General features: G+C 45.5%; 1 protein-coding gene across 1 annotated transcript; it reads left to right on the top strand.

Annotated features, from left to right (window-relative positions):
• The first annotated feature begins 1,833 nt into the window (after nt 1-1,833).
• Nucleotides 1,834-13,864, top strand: caln2 (calneuron 2). Its single transcript, XM_047020648.1, has 6 exons — nt 1,834-2,033; nt 4,918-5,042; nt 7,271-7,414; nt 7,887-7,999; nt 12,641-12,791; nt 13,678-13,864. Exons 1-6 carry the CDS (start codon nt 1,849-1,851, stop codon nt 13,803-13,805), a joined length of 846 nt encoding a protein of 281 aa, XP_046876604.1. The 5' UTR covers nt 1,834-1,848; the 3' UTR covers nt 13,806-13,864.
• Nucleotides 13,865-17,095: the final 3,231 nt, after the last annotated feature.

Genomic DNA, 17,095 nt, shown 5'->3' with positions numbered 1-17,095 from the left:
TTGGTCAACTTCCTGTTGGTGGGCTGAGCTGAACATTCTCATTTATTCCTTAAGGAAGAACTAAGAAAAATCCCATATTGCTTGTGGTGAAATTCATTTGACAGCAGTCAAATATCAGGTTTTGTGAAGAAATTGACCAGTTCAGAATGAAGTGTTTGATATGGAGTTGTTACACCCACAGAAACAAACCCAAAAACGCATACACACACGCGCACTTGGTATAAATCATTGCGAGAGAAACCGTGTCCACTGAGCAAATCGACATCACACGAACACACCTCCACCTCTGCTCGGGGCGCATCGTCCATCCCACCCCCGATTGGACTATAAATGGGTTAACTCTGTCAACAGCAGAAGACAAATGGACCGGCAACAACGGGGGATCCCTTTCAACCGAAACCGTCCATCAACTGTTGTTTTATCGATCTCAAGAGTGGAAGCGGTCGTTAAATAGATCTTCTACCCACGTTTATCCGTGTTTTTGTTCGACAGAGCATTTGATATTAGATTTATAGAGACAGAGTGGGCTACGGTTAACACCGCGCTCCAGACTCGTGGGCGGCTGGGTGTCGTCCGTCTGCGCCGCGGGAGTGAATCACAAGGAGGGGGCTCTGAAGACCAGGCACCACTATCATCACCCAACTCTCAGATATGGAGATTGGAGATGAAGACGGATGGACGGCCATTCAAACACATCACAGCTGATCTGAGGAAACAATAGCATATCATTAAGCACCTAAGTAGAATTTTAAATGGAAATAGCAACTGCCAGTGAATAAGTGCAGTTTGATGTTTAACATAACAATTTTCGGAACATATTCCAAGCAGAGCATTATTTAAAAAACCCTTACTTCTGCTAGGCTCTTAAATTGCTCAGCACCTGATGCAAACACAGTGTGTCAAAGTCGGATAAGCCTCTGCAGAGAGGAGCCCCTGGGAGATTGAACATTGATTGACTGCAATCATCGATTTAACAGGTAAGCTTTCTATAGGCACCAATTCCCTGATCCATGAAGGCGGTAACCGTTGTGACTCACTGTAACCAGTTACGCATGGACACAGCCTAGACTGCAGCTGCACCTGTTGGTGTAAAGAGGATGCGAACAGGATGGTCAGCACTTGAGACGAATACATTGACGGTTCTACCATAAAAAATCAGTGTAGGAATATGCCTTAGCTTTCTTAAAATCATATACTCCTTTTTCTTTCATTATCTCAGTGTCTGAAACACCCCCTCTCTTTCCGCTCTGTCTGATGATTAGACCTGTAGGCTTTTTCTGAAAGCCTGTGAATCTCTCATTGCGCAAGCGTGTCCACCAGCCAGATCCTGCCTTGAACTACTCTGTTATATTGACCAAATCTGTCACCCGTCAAAATACCATCCCTCATCCTGCCCCAAAGACTTGCCATGGCTGCTGGTGCTAAAACGCCTCAAGTGAGTGCAGCGTATGAGTGTGATAATGGATGGAAGTGTGTGAGAGAGAATTTGTTACGGAAGGCGTGCCTGAGTTTTTCTGTCACCACAGTCTCCTGGGTTGACTTGGCGGGATGGCGCACGGCAGGCACATAGCCTATGGAGTTCAGTCGCGCAGTCTATTTACTTCGGACGCTCTGCGGTGTTGGTTGTTGGATAAAATAAATCTCTTCCACTGACACTACTCGATAGAGGCTCACTGTGTCCTCTTCACTAGCTAACGTCTTTTTGTCAAAGTAGCCCACTGCCTACAGGACCAAGGGCACCTACACATCCACGCCTGCTCGGAGTCTCGTTAAAAGAAACGGACGTTCTTTGGTCTCCGGTCGCATGTTCGTGCAACGGAAGACATCAGAGAAATCCAGGTAGCTCAGATGCTGAAGATGGGACCGGAGAGGTCGGTACTCGTGGAGCTGCCGTTGCAGCAGGTGGATGTCCATTCTTCACCTCCGCGTGGGTTGTCGGAAGATGAGCCACGCGCAACGGGGGGCGACGTTATGGAAAGCCATGCGAGGGCGTCAGCAGAGATGTCAATCACGGTAGAATACAGCCCCGACGGGTAAGGGACCACAGTGAAGGTCGTACCCGAATTGTGGCATAGGATGTACAAGAGTGCAAGGTGACTTTGACGTCATGACCGCGGCCGTTTAGAGCTTTCATCCTCCTTTTGGACTTTTGCTAGATGTAATTTAACCTGTAAGCTTTTTGCAGATATAGAATGTGCCTTCTGGAGAGAGATCAAATTTTAGAGGCAGTGTCTTTCATGATGCCCAGTGGTTTGATCTAATAAAATACAAAAAACAAAGGCATGTTTAACTCAGCTCAATATTTTTTACTTGTGTGGACCTCAACTTCAAACTCCTAATGACTGTCGACTATGATTTGTCTGAGCCACCTGCAGGTAACTGATCTGAATACAGCAGAGAACAGGTGTAGCGCGGTCTGAGAGCTTCCGGACAGATACAGTCAGGCTGTTCACGTGTTTCCCGAGAACATCTGGAGCACTACTACACCCTCATAAAAGAATATTACCGTTTTAAATTGTTATTGCCGGAAGACACAACAGGTTTATGGTTCAATGTGTGTGCATGATGTGTGTGTGTGTTTGATCGCGTGAGAGTGTGTGTTGCCGACACATGCCGGTTGTGTGTTGCAGTTTGAGGTTAGGTGTGAGACGTGTGTGCTGAGGTGTGTTGGTGTGCAGTGGAGTGTGTGATGAATGGCATGGTGCCTATGACCTCCCTCTCACCACTAATGCATCTCTGTCCAAGGGGACTGAGTAGAGTGTGAGCTAGAACATCTTTCTGTCTCTCTTATTATGTGTCTCACGCTCTCTCTCTGTCTCTCTCTCTCTCTCTCTCTCTCTCTCTCTCTCTCTCTCTCTCTCTCTCTCTCTCTCTGTCTCTCTTATTCTGTCTCACTCTTTTTCTGTCTTTCTCTGTCTCTCTTATTCTGTCTCTCTCTTTTTCTGTCTCTCTCTCTCTGTTGCTCTCTCTTGTGTTCTCTTTATATCTCTAGCCCCGGCTGTCACACACAAAAGCTTTGCTTCTCCCCTCTCTTTGTGATGCTATATTATTGCAACATGTTTCTTCACCTTCAACTCTTTGCGCTCTATTTATTTCCCATCTGTATTTACAGTACTGTATGTGGACGGTTCTCCACCTTTTCTCTTGCACTTTCTTCTCTTTCTCTCAACCTCTTTACCCCTCTGCCTCTCCCTCTCTCTTTCTTTCTGTCCGTCTCTCTCATTCTCTCTCCTGCTCCCCTTGCCCACTTCCCTGTGTCGTGTAGGTGGTTCCGCGATTTCAAGAACCGACTCACCTGATGAGTAACCTTGCCTGAGACCAGAGACTCCCTCTCTCTCAGGAGTAGATGACCCTGGATGACACACACACACACACTCCCTCATACACTCCCTCTCTCTTTCTTCATTTCTTTTTCTTTCTTACTCACTCACTTACCGTAACCCAGTCCTCTAGACCTGTCTTGTGCTGATATTGTGTGGAGACATCTTCTCTGATGCATCCTACTACTAAAGGCTGGACTTTGATGTCTGTGTGTGTGTGGGTGCAAGTTGAGGGGAATTGTTGGGTAGATTCATTGGGAGCTTTAAATTGATGGATGATTGATGATGGTCATTGATGGATTGAGCGTTGCGTAATAGGAGTTGTGGTCCAGTGCGTGTGGCTCGCCAGTGTAGCATCTAGGGCAAATAGATGTTGCCGTGGTGACCTGAGTGCCGTAATTGTGCACCTGTGCAGGTGGGATAGGATTAGAACCGTGAGCAGATGGGCTGAAAACCCCCCTTCAGAGTGTGCCCATGACACACACACTCCTCAACACAAACCCAAGGACCCACACACACATGTACACACACAAACCTGAATGCTTACACACATGCACATATGCACCCCAGAACGCCCACACACACACGCACATACAATATGCACACAGATACACAAACACACTAGAACGTTCTCTGCTTAGAGTGACACCATCACGGGCATACTTTCCACTGTGTAGCTGATCAAAGCATCCACACCCAGATCTGATCTGAGCTGTACCATGTGACTACATTCCTCCTAGTCCTGTGCATTCCCTGTTGGTCACAGGAGAGGGTGGTGTAGGAACTGAAGCACAGAGTAGTCTCTGACCTTCCTCTCCTCTCGTTCTCTCCCAGAGGTACCGAGACATCTGTACTTTTGTTGGTTTATCTTCTCTGTCTGCCGAGGAGCACAGGGAACTCAAGGGATCTGTCTGCCCAGGACCTTGGCTCTTCTAAGGGATCTGTCTAGAAGGATAGAGAACACCAGGTTTCTATCTGTCACAAGTAAAACCTGTGTCTATATCTCTCTCTTTTCATCTCTCTCTCTCTCTCTTTCTGTCTGTCTGTCTCTCTCTCTCTCTCTCTCTCTCCCTCGGTTTCCCCAAGCGTCTGAAGTGAGTATTGATGTTCTGTCAGGGCGTGAGGTGTGAGTGAGTCCGTCAGTCACCCTGGGGATAGACTGGGGGGACAGGAAGTTACAGGCATTGACAGGAAGGTGAGAGGGTCTGACCAGAAGAGACAGGACTTTAGTCATGCTTTATCTCAGTGGGCCGGGTGCCTGACAGAGTAGGGCGGCCAGGGAAACAGGGAAACAGGAGAGAATAATGGCGGTACCAAGACCGAGGGAGGCAGAGAGAGAGAGAAAGAAACACCGGATAGGAGAGAGAAGGATTGGCAGGGAGAAAAGACGGGTGCTACAAACCGGTTTATGGCTGATCTCGACACTGCCAACTGTCCTGCAGGACCCAGCCGTGGATTCTCTACAAACACACACACTCACAAACCCAAACACACAAACCCAAACCCAAACACACACAAACCCAAACACACACACACAGACACACATTTTGATATCCCCAGTGTGTGTAATTCAAAGGTGTGTGCTGTGTGCGTTTAGGGGGAAAATGCCGTTTCACCATGTACGGGCAGGGCTGCTCTACACAGGGAACTATCTGAGCCGCTCCTTATCCGAGACCAGCGAGGCTTTCCAGCTCACCAGCATCTCCACAGAGGAACTCGGAGGTGAGCCTACGTGCGCCTGCATGGAGATTTGTTTGCTGTCTTGTGTGTGTGTGTGCAGTGTCTGTTAGCACACTATTGAATTTGGCAGTCAGGAGCTGTTATGAAGTCCTTTGTCCTCCAAATCTCTTAATCCCACGTCCCCAATGGACACTCATTGATCAGTTCGATAAAGAAACCACAACACTTGCATCGCATAGCAATCGCTGGCTCGATACGTCCGACTTTGATTGACTTTAGCCGCGAAAAGCAAACTTGCTTGTACCCTGCAAGCTGGTAGGCCCCATTGGGGTCTCATTGGGGTAGTCAAGGGCAAAGAGAAGGGTAAAGTAGGCAGGAAGTAATTATAGCTGGTCCAACCCCAGATGATCGAATGGCTTATCTTGAGCTGTCAATAACAGTTCCAGGCCAATGAGAGTCTTTGAAATAAAGAATAAAGCAATCCTATTGGATGTCGATGAATAAGCGCTCCTGATAATCCCTCCCATGGAGGGAGTCTGCAGGCTTTGTGGTAAAACTGTGGTGTGTGTCGGCTTCAATCATAACACGTTTCCTGGTGAAGGATGAGAACATACTCCTCTCGGGTAAGATTGAAGTTTACATCACAGTATTGGCAACACAAAGACACGCACACACACGCGTACGCATCAGAAATACAGTAATACGGCTGGAGGGGCAGCTCTTTCACAGGCCTCTCCACTGTGGAGCAGCATACAAATAAATCTCACTTTGTTCCGGGAGAGAAAGGCGTGCTCGTTGCTCACTCAGTCTCTCTCCTCTGATTCCTGCTCTGTTTGCCCAGGGAGCCGGAGACGCTTTGGTCTTGTTATCTGCTGGAGGGGGAGTTTTAGAGGCTCAGATGGATGTTGTGACTGAGCTTCCCATCACCAGGGGCTGACAGTGCGCAGACAGGCTGATTACACTGACGTAGAGGGGGGGGGGGGGGGGGGGGGCGTGTGTCACTCACAGAATGTTAAACACTCCAAATTGTACTGAGCTAGGTTTTCTCCGACCACATTTGAACCCAGGAAACTAATTGATAAAGCAGGGGAGACAGAGGGGAGTGAGAGAAAGAGGGGGATTGAGAAAGCGCTTGAGTACGGGGAGGGGGGCATAGAGAGGGATGCATTCGAAAATCAGGAGCAACTGGGTATAATTGAATATAAATAGTTCCTTTGTTCTGTTCTGTCAAAGAGCAGAACAGAACATCTGTTTAATTGTCTAGATGTGTCCACCTTAGCTATCAGCAGCACGAGCTTGGTCCACGGTGTCAGTGTCACATACACCCAACCAGCTGCATGATAGAAATGACAGCCGGTCCCACAGCAGACAATCAATAGAAGTCCGACACTGGAACTGCTGCATGGAAAACGATTTAATACAGAGGCAGGGAGAAGAGAAAAACATTGTCGATGGCAAGGAGTTTGAGTACACAGTGCGTGAGTAACAGGATTAAGTGTGACACTCAGAGACGTCTGAGGCAAGCTGATGACTAAAAGAAGCTCATTCCCACTGTTAGATGAAACTGTCTGGGTGAAGGCCATTGTAGATGGGAGCCTCACAGACGTTATCCTGCTAACGTAGCGAAGTGCCCGCCCTGCTTTGCATGATTGACAGCTAATTAGAGGAATGGCCAGGGTACTTTGTAGGGAAGGTTGGGCCTGCCTTCTGAAGGTTTCAGTTGAGCAGGCATTCAGGGTTCCTCGACTAATAATTACAGGGGAACGGGAAGTCTTTTATCTTCTGGAGATATTTCAGGAAGGCTGTAGGTGTGGAATCTAAGCCTTCTATCCGCAAGGGTTCTGACAGGCCTCCTGGGCTTTGTTAAATACAGGCAGTGACTTCGGGGATTGACTACAGAGAGATAGAGATGTAGATAGCGAGGGAATGAGAGAACAGAAAGGAAGTAAAATAGAGCATCGTCTCCTTCCTGGGAATTGAACATAAAGGGGTTGGTGCAGGAAAAGACTGAGAGACTTCCTGTCAGAGAGAAGGAGCTTATGGTTGGATCACGTCTCTCTCGTGAAGTTTTGAATGGTCGGATTGCTGGCTTGTTCGTTTGTTCTTCCTGCATACGGTAATTAAAAGAGACACAAAGACAGATATGTACGGGAGTCACACACACAGTCTGTGTAGCTCTCAGCACAGCACACGCTTATGTAATGTATACTGGTACTGTGTGTGTGTGTCTGGGTGTGTGTGTGTGTGTCTGTGTGTGTGTGTGTCTGCAGAGATCAGAGAGGCGTTCCGGGTGTTGGACCGCGATGGTAATGGCTTCATTTCTAAGCAGGAGCTGGGTATGGCCATGCGCTCTCTGGGGTACATGCCCAGTGAGGTAGAACTGGCCATCATCATGCAAAGACTGGACATGGACGGTGAGGCGGTGGACGGTGACACACAAGCATACTCACAAACACACACACACAAGCATATTCACACACACACACATAAACAAACGCGTATACACAATCACACACACTGAAAGTAAAGATTGCCTCCTTTGTCTTTGTTTATGTAGTCATTCTCCATTCTTATCAAACACATAAGCTATTTACATGGGGCTCATTTGCGTTGGCAAGGACCCGGTCTCCTTCTCCCACACATGCACACTTACATACACACAACACACACACTTACATATACACACAAAACACACACACGCATCATCTCTGTATGAGATGATCAGTACTTATAATGTGCGTAGAACATCCATTGCACGGAAGAAAAATGAGTTGTAAAATGTTCAGAACCACACAGGAAACACAAACCTGTTTGTCGGGGCGCACCAGTATGTCTGTCTGTTTATCTATGTGAGCCCCCCTTATCTGTTTGTCTGTGTGCCTATAGGGGATGGCCAGGTGGACTTTGAGGAGTTCATGACGATACTAGGACCCAAATTACTGTCCTCTGAGACCAGAGAAGGATTTCTGGGCAACACCATTGACAACATCTTCTGGCAGGTTAGAGCCAGGACGCTGGCCTCCTACCCACTTCTTCTTCTTTGGTTGTTGTCTCTCCTTGGCTCCTCTCCGTTTCCTCTTCCTACCTCTCATTTATCTCCTTCTTCATCTTTCCATTTCTGCTACCTCCTCTCCCTATTCTCCTCAGGATGTCTTCTGAGAGTATTCGGCATTCAGGTCACGTTGAGAGGCTCACTCAAAGCCTGTTTTCTTCACATATTGGCACAAACACACACATGTACACCTACACAAACACACACAAGCACTCACAGACCCCCTACCTACACCCTTCATCCAGAAACATATTTTTGGGGGGGCCCAGGGCTTTAATAGAGTGTCATGCTGAGGATTGAGTGTGTGTGGGTCTGCGTGTGTGTGTGCGTGTATGCGCATGCCTGCTCTTGGGACATTTGTATCGGCTTCAAAAGACCTCTCCTTCACAGAAGAAAGATATTCCAGGGAAGTGCATCTGTTTGGGGTTGAACGAGTGCCTTGGAGTAAGCTTCTGTTCACGTCCATATGGCTGGTGTGCACTAGCCTAGCTTCTGTTGATGGATGAATTCCATTTTTTACTATTTGTTGGAGTAATGTAGTTGGCAGTACCTCGAACCAAAACTAGGATTGTTTGTGTTGTTTTGTATTGAGTAAATCAGTGTACTCTGGAAATCCTGTCAGGACAGATTATTGTTCCCCTGGTAGTTTTCCCGTCGGAGCTAGTCAGCGTTACGTAATTTACTTTGAATAAACTAACTAACTAAAGACTGTGAATCACTGGAGTGAAGGTTAGACTGTTTGGAAGAGAGGAAATGGAAGACAGCGAGAGAGTGAGAGAGAGAGAAGAGGAAGACAGAGACAAAAACAAAACCGAAGTAGTTGAAGACGGGGAGAAAGAAAGGGAATAAGATTTAATGATTCATCAAGGTCGCAGACAGTCTGTGTCTAGGTGGAGATTTAGACGTTCACCGTAACAGACACAATGAGTCATAAAAAAAGCAAGAGCAAAAGAAAGAAGGAGAAATAAGGAGACAGAGAGCAAAACTGAGAAAGCGAGAGAAAGAGAGAAAGAGAGAGAGGGAGAGGGAGAGGGAGAGGGAGAGGGAGAGGGAGAGGGAGAGGGAGAGGGAAGAGGTAAATAGAGAGGGAGGAAGGGAATTATACCTTGCTGTGGTGGGGGGTGATGACTCATATAGGCACTGAACTGCGATAACATCATGAGACCAGCTGAGCAGCTCACTGATTGGCATCAGTAGGAGGTATGGAGACATGAAGATGTGCCTGTGTGTGTGTGTGTGTGTGTTTCTGAACTTTTGTGAGATTGTACCTTGTTCCATCTAGGAAAGTTTTGACTGCGGGCCTCGGCCCAAGCTCCATGTTCCTTGGATGCCTTGACAGATTCAATGGAACCCATTTACATTACATTTACATTTAGTCATTTAGCAGACGCTCTTATCCAGAGCGACTTACAGTAAGTACAGGGACATTCCCCCCGAGGCAAGTAGGGTGAAGTGCCTTGCCCAAGGACACAACATCATGTGGCACGGCGGGGAATCGATCCGGCAACCTTCTGATTACTAGCCCGACTCCCTCACCACTCAGCCATCTGACTCCCAATCGGAACCCCACGGTCGTTCTGCAGTATCTGTTTTTTAATTCCCAGACTGCCAGATATTACCCAAGGATGCCAGATATCGGCTGAGAGTTAGTAAATATGAAGGGGGGGAGAAACCCTCTTCCCTTACCAGCAAAAGGACTCCAGCATATCTGTGTGTGTGTTTGTGTGTGTTTGTGTGTGTGTGTGTGTGTGTGTGTGCATGCTTGTGTGTGTGATGGAATGCGTTAGTGCTTTTAGCATAAAAACTACATAATCAGCTCATTTAACTTTGGTCTTTCAAATCAAAAGACTTATAAGTACAGCTTGCAAGCATTTTCAACTCCAACTGACATTGCATACAGCCATTACTGCAGAAGATGTGTTCTGTAAGCATTCTGTAAACGTTTTGAAGTGTTAACACAGCTGTGAGCAAGGAGATACTGTCCTGACTCCTAAGAGGACGGAGAGGAGATGTTTGGAAGGACATTGAGTCATGCGTCTATGTGTGTCTGATTGATGTGTCTGGACACCTTTAATGTGCCACTGCTGTCGTCACACACACACATGCAAACATACGCACACACACACATTACACGGTCAACCAAAGGCAGACAGATGTAATCTCCACATGCCCTGTCTATCACTCCCTCATACGGTGTGTGTGTGTGTGTGCACATGTGTGTGTGTGATATTCCAACCCCCTATTTACATTTCCAGGTGTATCATAGAGGATCCTGGGATGTGATTGGGCACAGCACTCTCCAGGCCAGACAGACAAAAGCATCACAGACAGTCTCATTGTCCTTCCATGTCATGTTGTTTATCCTCAGACAGAGGCGAAGGCATTGTAGCTTTATTCCCCCTACTCAGACATCACACAGAGAACAGAGCCCTGGCAACAATGAACAGACAACCGCTCAGTCTCCCTGCCCTCAGCTGTCACTCACACAGTCCGTCCGGAGACACCACACACAATCTCTGGCATGCGGCAGACCATTCTTCTGGGGATGAATGAAGTCGTTATGTTGCTGTCTGAGTCTGTGGACTTAGGCTCTCTCCACTCATCGCTTCCACCTTCACCTGAGCACTGGTTATCCTTGACCTGGGGTCTGTTTGCACACTGTGATCTGATCTGGGTCTTCGATATCACAGACGCACCCACCAGAGATACATTTGCTTTGGCTTGCCTTATTGTTGCTTGCTTTCCTCCAGGTACACTCCAGCACTTTCGAGGATCGTGTTGTTAAATTGAAATTTGTTTAACTACATGCTCTTCTGGTTCTACCCATTGGCACCTATTTGCTTTTCACAATGTTTGCTTCATGTTTTGGCTACCTGCAATGTTTTTGGGGCTATCTCGTTGTTTATGATCATTGACCTATGTACTTTTTGTCAAGCTCTCTCTTGTTAGTTGCTTTGGATAAAAGCGTCTGCTAAATGATTAAATGTAAATGTAACCTTCCTCCTGGTTCTATGTATGTGTGTGTGTGTGTGTGTGTCCCTCTAAGGTTGATGTCTTTCTTCTTGTATTAATCTTGTGGTGTGTGTGTCCGTGTGTCAGGGTGTGTGTGTGTGTACGTTGTTTCGGTAATTGAGGTGTAAATCACCTGGAAAGGTGACGAGCTCAGTAAGATTGGAATCAATAGAGCTTTCCTGCTTTTCAATGCACACATCACGCACTACCTTTCAATCAGTTATAATGAGACAGGCTTTTAAGCTCTTAATAAATGTTTGTGCGTGCATATGCGTGCATGTGTGTGTGTGTGAGCATGTATTAGGTAGATCAACCTCATACAACATTGTGGGAAGAGTAGGCATTGAGATATAATATTGAATGTGGTGGGAACATTGTATCGATTGCTATCCATGTGGATAATGGGATATCAGGAAGGATATTAGATAAGGCTGATTAGAATGTTATTACGACCTTTTATTGGTGTCACTTTCATGTTCCCAAACCCTATTACAGCTCACACTCAATGGGCCAACACTGCCTACAATAGAACAGCCTCAAAGTCTCCCACCGCCACATCATCCATCAACTGATCTGATCTTACCTTGGCCTTCTAGAGGGAGAGAGAGCAAGCAGAGGAGGGAGGAGCATCTCCTCTGTATGTGTGTGTGTGTGTGTGTTTGTGAGAGTGACACACCAAGAGAAGTAAGCGAATTTGTCTGAAGGTCAGGGGGGAAAAAATCTTTCCATTGCCACTTCCCTCCTGTGGGAACATACTCCCTGTCACAGTATCTCCTGTACACAGTGAGGGTTGGGAGTGACACGTACAGAAGCCCACTTTTCTTCTCCACACCTGCAAAGTGCCCAGATCCCCGCGTCGCCTTAGTTCCAAAACCGTTAATACCCTTTCAACGATTCTTGACACAGTCGCTCCAGTCGGTGTTGGTTTTTGGCTTAATCATTTGAGAGACCGATGTTATCACCAGCTGCGCACACGTGGATTACTAGCCTCTCAGTTCAATCAAGTCAACCTTTCTCTTTCACCGACACAACCTTGTGTCTCTTTCCTCCATCTCTGTCTTTCCTCCCTCTTCTCCCTCCTCCTGTCCTTAAGACCGTCTGCCACTTTCTCTTTCTACCGTTACCTTTCTTCCTTCTTTTAAAGTATCGGTTCCACTCAACCGTTTTGCTCTCTCACTCCTCCTACCTCCCCCCTTTGGGTTAGGGTTAGTAAGTGGTCACACCGTTTTTAAGGATAAACAGTCAGTCCATTTCAGGCAGAAAAGAGGAGAGTGTCCTGGAAGGACATGGGTTTTAGGATGGGAAGGACTGAAATGAAATCCAAAGCTCCCAAAAGTGAAACCGATGAAAATGCCAGAGAATCACACTATTGATCGGATAAGACCCATTCTCCTCAAGGCCTCATAAATCAATTCTTCACTCACACACACACATACAGGATCCCCCCCCCCCAAAAAAAAATAAAAAATAATCGAATCTGTATCTGCAAGGAAACTAATGATTTCAATACAATCTTTTTGATCATCTCTTTGCAATGCTGGAACTGAGATGTGTGTTTATGATCATGCCCTTGCAGTTTGACATGCAGCAGCTGTCTCTAGATGAGCTGAAGCAAGTTCTGTTCCACGCCTTCAGAGACCACCTGACAATGAAGGACATTGAGAACATCATCATCACAGAGGAAGAGAGCCTCAACGAAAACCAGAACTGCCCTGAGTACGAAGGAGGTGAGCGGTGGGGAGGTAGAAAGAAGGGGGGAGACAAAGATAGATTATGATGACAGGAAAAGGGGGGGGGAGATAGAAACGAAGATAAAGGAGGTCGATTGGAAATCTGGGGGAAGGGGAAGGAGGGGGGCGTGGCAGGGAAATAGGATAGAGGCACAGAGAGATGGGCAGAGTGAGGTAAATGGTCAATGAAAAAATGGAAAATAATCAGTGTGCCACTTACCTCACCGATTTATATTTCAGTGAGGAGATTGAAAGTCATGAATTAAGGCTCCTAAAGGAGATAAGCAATGACTGGAAACGTAGAGGGGAAGGAGAAGTGTCAAAGACAACAGCGATGTTTAGGACGTTAATACAATAGAACAGCTGCACGCCTGAGCACCCGCTCTCTACCCTCTGACCTGCACGTTAACCCCTCCTCTCTTACATCTGTTCCTCTCCTCCTTAATCCTTCACTCCTACCTGCTCTCACCTGTCCCTTGGATCCAATGTCTGTCAGACCCAATAACAGTGACATGACATAGCTTGCTGACGTTGCTTTGTGATTGTAACCAACTTAGACAAGAGCAGGCTGAGAGGGAAGGTTTCAGTGTTGTTGCTCCAACTGCCAGAGCCATGGCAACTACACTCCCCCACATTCCATCCTCTATCCTCCCTCACCCTTCTCCCTCATCCCTTCTCCTTCCTCTCTCCTCCTTCCACTCTCCTCCCCCCTCCCTCCTCCTCCATCTTCCCTCCCCTCATTTATCTGGTGTCTGGGGGAAACCCTAACCCATCCTAACCCCTACTAACCCCCATTTCTTTGTTGTCTGTGGTGCAGTCTCAGGGGGGGAAGTCCAATTCTCATCATTTCGTTTTCTCTCCTCCTCTTCTCTTTTCTCTCCAGTCCATCCTAAGAAGAAGAACCGACAGACGTGCGTGAGGAAGAGTCTGATCTGCGCCTTTGCCATGGCTTTTATCATCAGTGTCATGCTCATCGCAGCCAATCAGATGCTGCGGAACGGCATGGAGTAACTAACCACACTGTGAGCCTGGACTGTGGGGGGGAGGGAGGGCAGCTATGATCTCACATGCTGTCTCAGCAGACAACAGGAGCAGACCAGCCTCCCAAACACACCTGTGATCTACGATCACTTTTTTATGATTATTTGTTTGAATTCCTATTATTAACAGACAATGCAATGGATGTAAGGAAGGCATGCACGCAGAGAATCCATTATTTTAGTAACTGTCAAAAAACAAAGACACTGGTTATTTTAATAAACTGGATCTGATGGATCTGTATTTTGTTTTCATAATCATGTAGGGATGAGAAGATTCCTTTGAGTACTGAAGTCAATACCACGACCACCCTTTAACATTTTTCTAATTGACACCTTCATTTTTAACATGCACCAGGTGCTCTGAACCTTTAAGTTGAAACTTAAGGACTGTTGCTACTAACTGAGTGAGGGCACTGTAGGTCGTCTGTGGTACTTAAATCTCTATATTTGTTGTTCTGTCATGTACAGTATTTAAAATGGCCTCACCCTTGTTTGACACACCACAGGCCAATGCATAGCCCCACCACCAACTCCCCACCCCCCTTAAAATAAAATAAAAAATTAAATTTCCAGCCAACATGTTACTAAGAGCGTTGGTGCTCCAGTAAAGAGACATTTCACTCACTTTGTACATGTCTATATGTAATATTTGTGCAACTACAGTCTGTGATAATGTCCAAACGCGTTTACACAGACACTCTGTATGTACAATGTGTGCTATATACGGTTACTCTTGTCTCATGTCGTCAGTAGGGCAGTGTTGTCTGCATGTGTGTGCTATGTGAGCTGAGGCAAAGTATAGACGCAGTTGAAATTGAGTGGAAGACACACCAGGCTATGGTTGAGGTGTGTTGTTGTTTTGGACATGTAAGGGGATTGGGTAAAGTAGGGTCTTGGTTCGAAATGCTGTGTTGAGACACAGGCTTGTATCCTTCACGTACAGATCTTTGTTCTTCTAACATTTTTGTTCAGTTCAAAGGTAGACCTACTTACAAAAGTCAGTCTATTTATTTACAGAGTTGACACTGCCACTTACAACAGTATAGTCTGATCATATATTCATCTTACCAAAAACACATTTACAATGTTGCATATTTGATATATACATAGTTGGGGTGAGGGTAGCTATGTCAGGGATATTTGTGAATGTTGGCAACATAATTTATTTTGTTGAACTAGGCCATCTAGTGGCTCAAGTGAGAACTACACCAAGTATTATCTTTGAAATAAATGGATATTTCAGTAAGAAGTCATAATGTTCTTTCACCAGTTCAGTTACTTGATATTCACTCATCTTACTAAAGCTCATAGACATGGATGGATGTAAGCAACCTCATAGCCCTTCTTGTCTCTTACAAGTATCTATCCAGATGACTCAGATCAGTAGGCGGGGTGAACCGACACCACGGACAGATGGAGGCCAAATCAAACGTTACAACAGTCACACACTCAGTATGCATATTCTACTACTGCGTTTCAAGACTGTGAAAGAAAGGGGAAATCTATTCAACCTTTCCCAGTGGCACGGCCTTAAATGTATGTATGTATGTATGACAGGCTGTCACATTTGACTTTCAGATTTATACTGAAATAACTACTCATGCCAGTATATACCAGCTATTAATCAAATCAGACTGCACAAAGGAATATGTTTCATAAATATGCAAATACAAGGTCACATCATCTCAGTGTCGTGTACGTCCACACTGGTGACTGTAGGATTCACTGTAAAAGGTGGATATCCACATAAGTTGTAATGTTGTGTTCCTGTCACAGTAGATATTGATGTATTCACTGCCTCATATTCTATAAGCGGAAGTAGTGAATGTACACATACTGTAGTATTCTGTAGTTTTATGTCAAAGCACCCAGTTGTTTAAAAAAATTCTCTATACGTTTACAATATATTTATATTTGATTGCCAAGGACCATTTTTGTCTATTAGCCAGGTCCTATGACACCAGCATATATTCTAAGTATGTAATCTAGATAGTCTTAATATTTGTGTCATATTTTTTAAACCTTGCAAAGGGGATGTAAAGAGAGGTTTCAAAATATTTATATCTCCAAGTTTACACCATAATACCATTTCCCTGCAAGAACAAAGTAAATCTCCCCTTAACTGACATAAACTTGTTGAAACATGTTTATTACATGATTGTATAAAGAGAAATCTAAACACAGATATATATAACCTTGGCATGCTGCTTAGACAGAGAGAAGGAATGAAAACAGCAATATTGTTTATTCAAATGGATGTTAAATAATGCAAATAATGACATGTAATCTAATCGGTATGAAAAATAATCAAACCTGTGTTTATGCAATAAAACTTGTTTTGATATAAACTTGAAGTCAGTACGTATTTGTGTGTATCTGGCTGCTTATTGTTGTAGAGCTAAGATCACGCTCACACAAGCCTGTTGGAATATTGCCTGGCTGCGGGAATATTATTAGACGTCTGGCAGCTGTGAGCTACAGTCAACAACAGCACCATACAAAATCTGGATTGAACAAACCAAGCCATCTGAACAGGTTCAGACATTTGTCATGCATTGCCACAAGTCCTGTTTTAAGAGGTAGCTTAAGAAGTAGACGTATTTATAGATAATTGTCTCAAAGTAAGCATAGAAGTTATAGGCCTATAAAATAACCACAGACTAACTGTTGTTTGATAATTACTATAATCATTGTTTTACTTAAATAAATGAGTACCGTAAATGTACTGTAACTAAAGCTGGGAACATTTATTATGTATTGAACCATCATCTCATGTTATATATTACCGTATGACAAGATTATCCCCACCGAGTCCGCCTGCTGCTTCCAGGACAGTCCCTGAGGTTAATGAATTATTCAAACCTGTCAGTGTCTCTCTCCGTCAAGGTGCACGAGCGTATCCTCACCTCAGTAGGTGAGGTCATGGAGAGGAGCTTGGACATTGAAGTACCAGTGTCTACTTTTGTGCAATGCACATTGTCCTCATGTCTCCTCCCCTCCTCAGCCAGGACTCGGAACACCACAGACGTAGCTGATGTGACTGGACTGACCCTGAGGTGGATGACACACGTTAACACACATTTTCAGTGCTTCATTTAAATCCACAAATGTGTAGTCCTGGTGGCTTCTGGGACCTGTGACCCTGTTAAACCAGGTGCATTATGGGTGGGCCACTGCACCTGTTATGCCAATCTGTGAGTAGAGGACTCTGCTGGAGCAGTGAGGCCAATCGGTATTAACATCTGTCATTCTGTCTTAACA

The sequence above is a fragment of the Hypomesus transpacificus genome, chromosome 5 (genome assembly GCF_021917145.1).
Source record: "Hypomesus transpacificus isolate Combined female chromosome 5, fHypTra1, whole genome shotgun sequence".
NCBI classification, from domain to species: domain Eukaryota; kingdom Metazoa; phylum Chordata; class Actinopteri; order Osmeriformes; family Osmeridae; genus Hypomesus; species Hypomesus transpacificus.
Note: the sequence above shows the minus strand (reverse complement) of the source record. Positions and strands in the feature narration are given on the sequence as shown.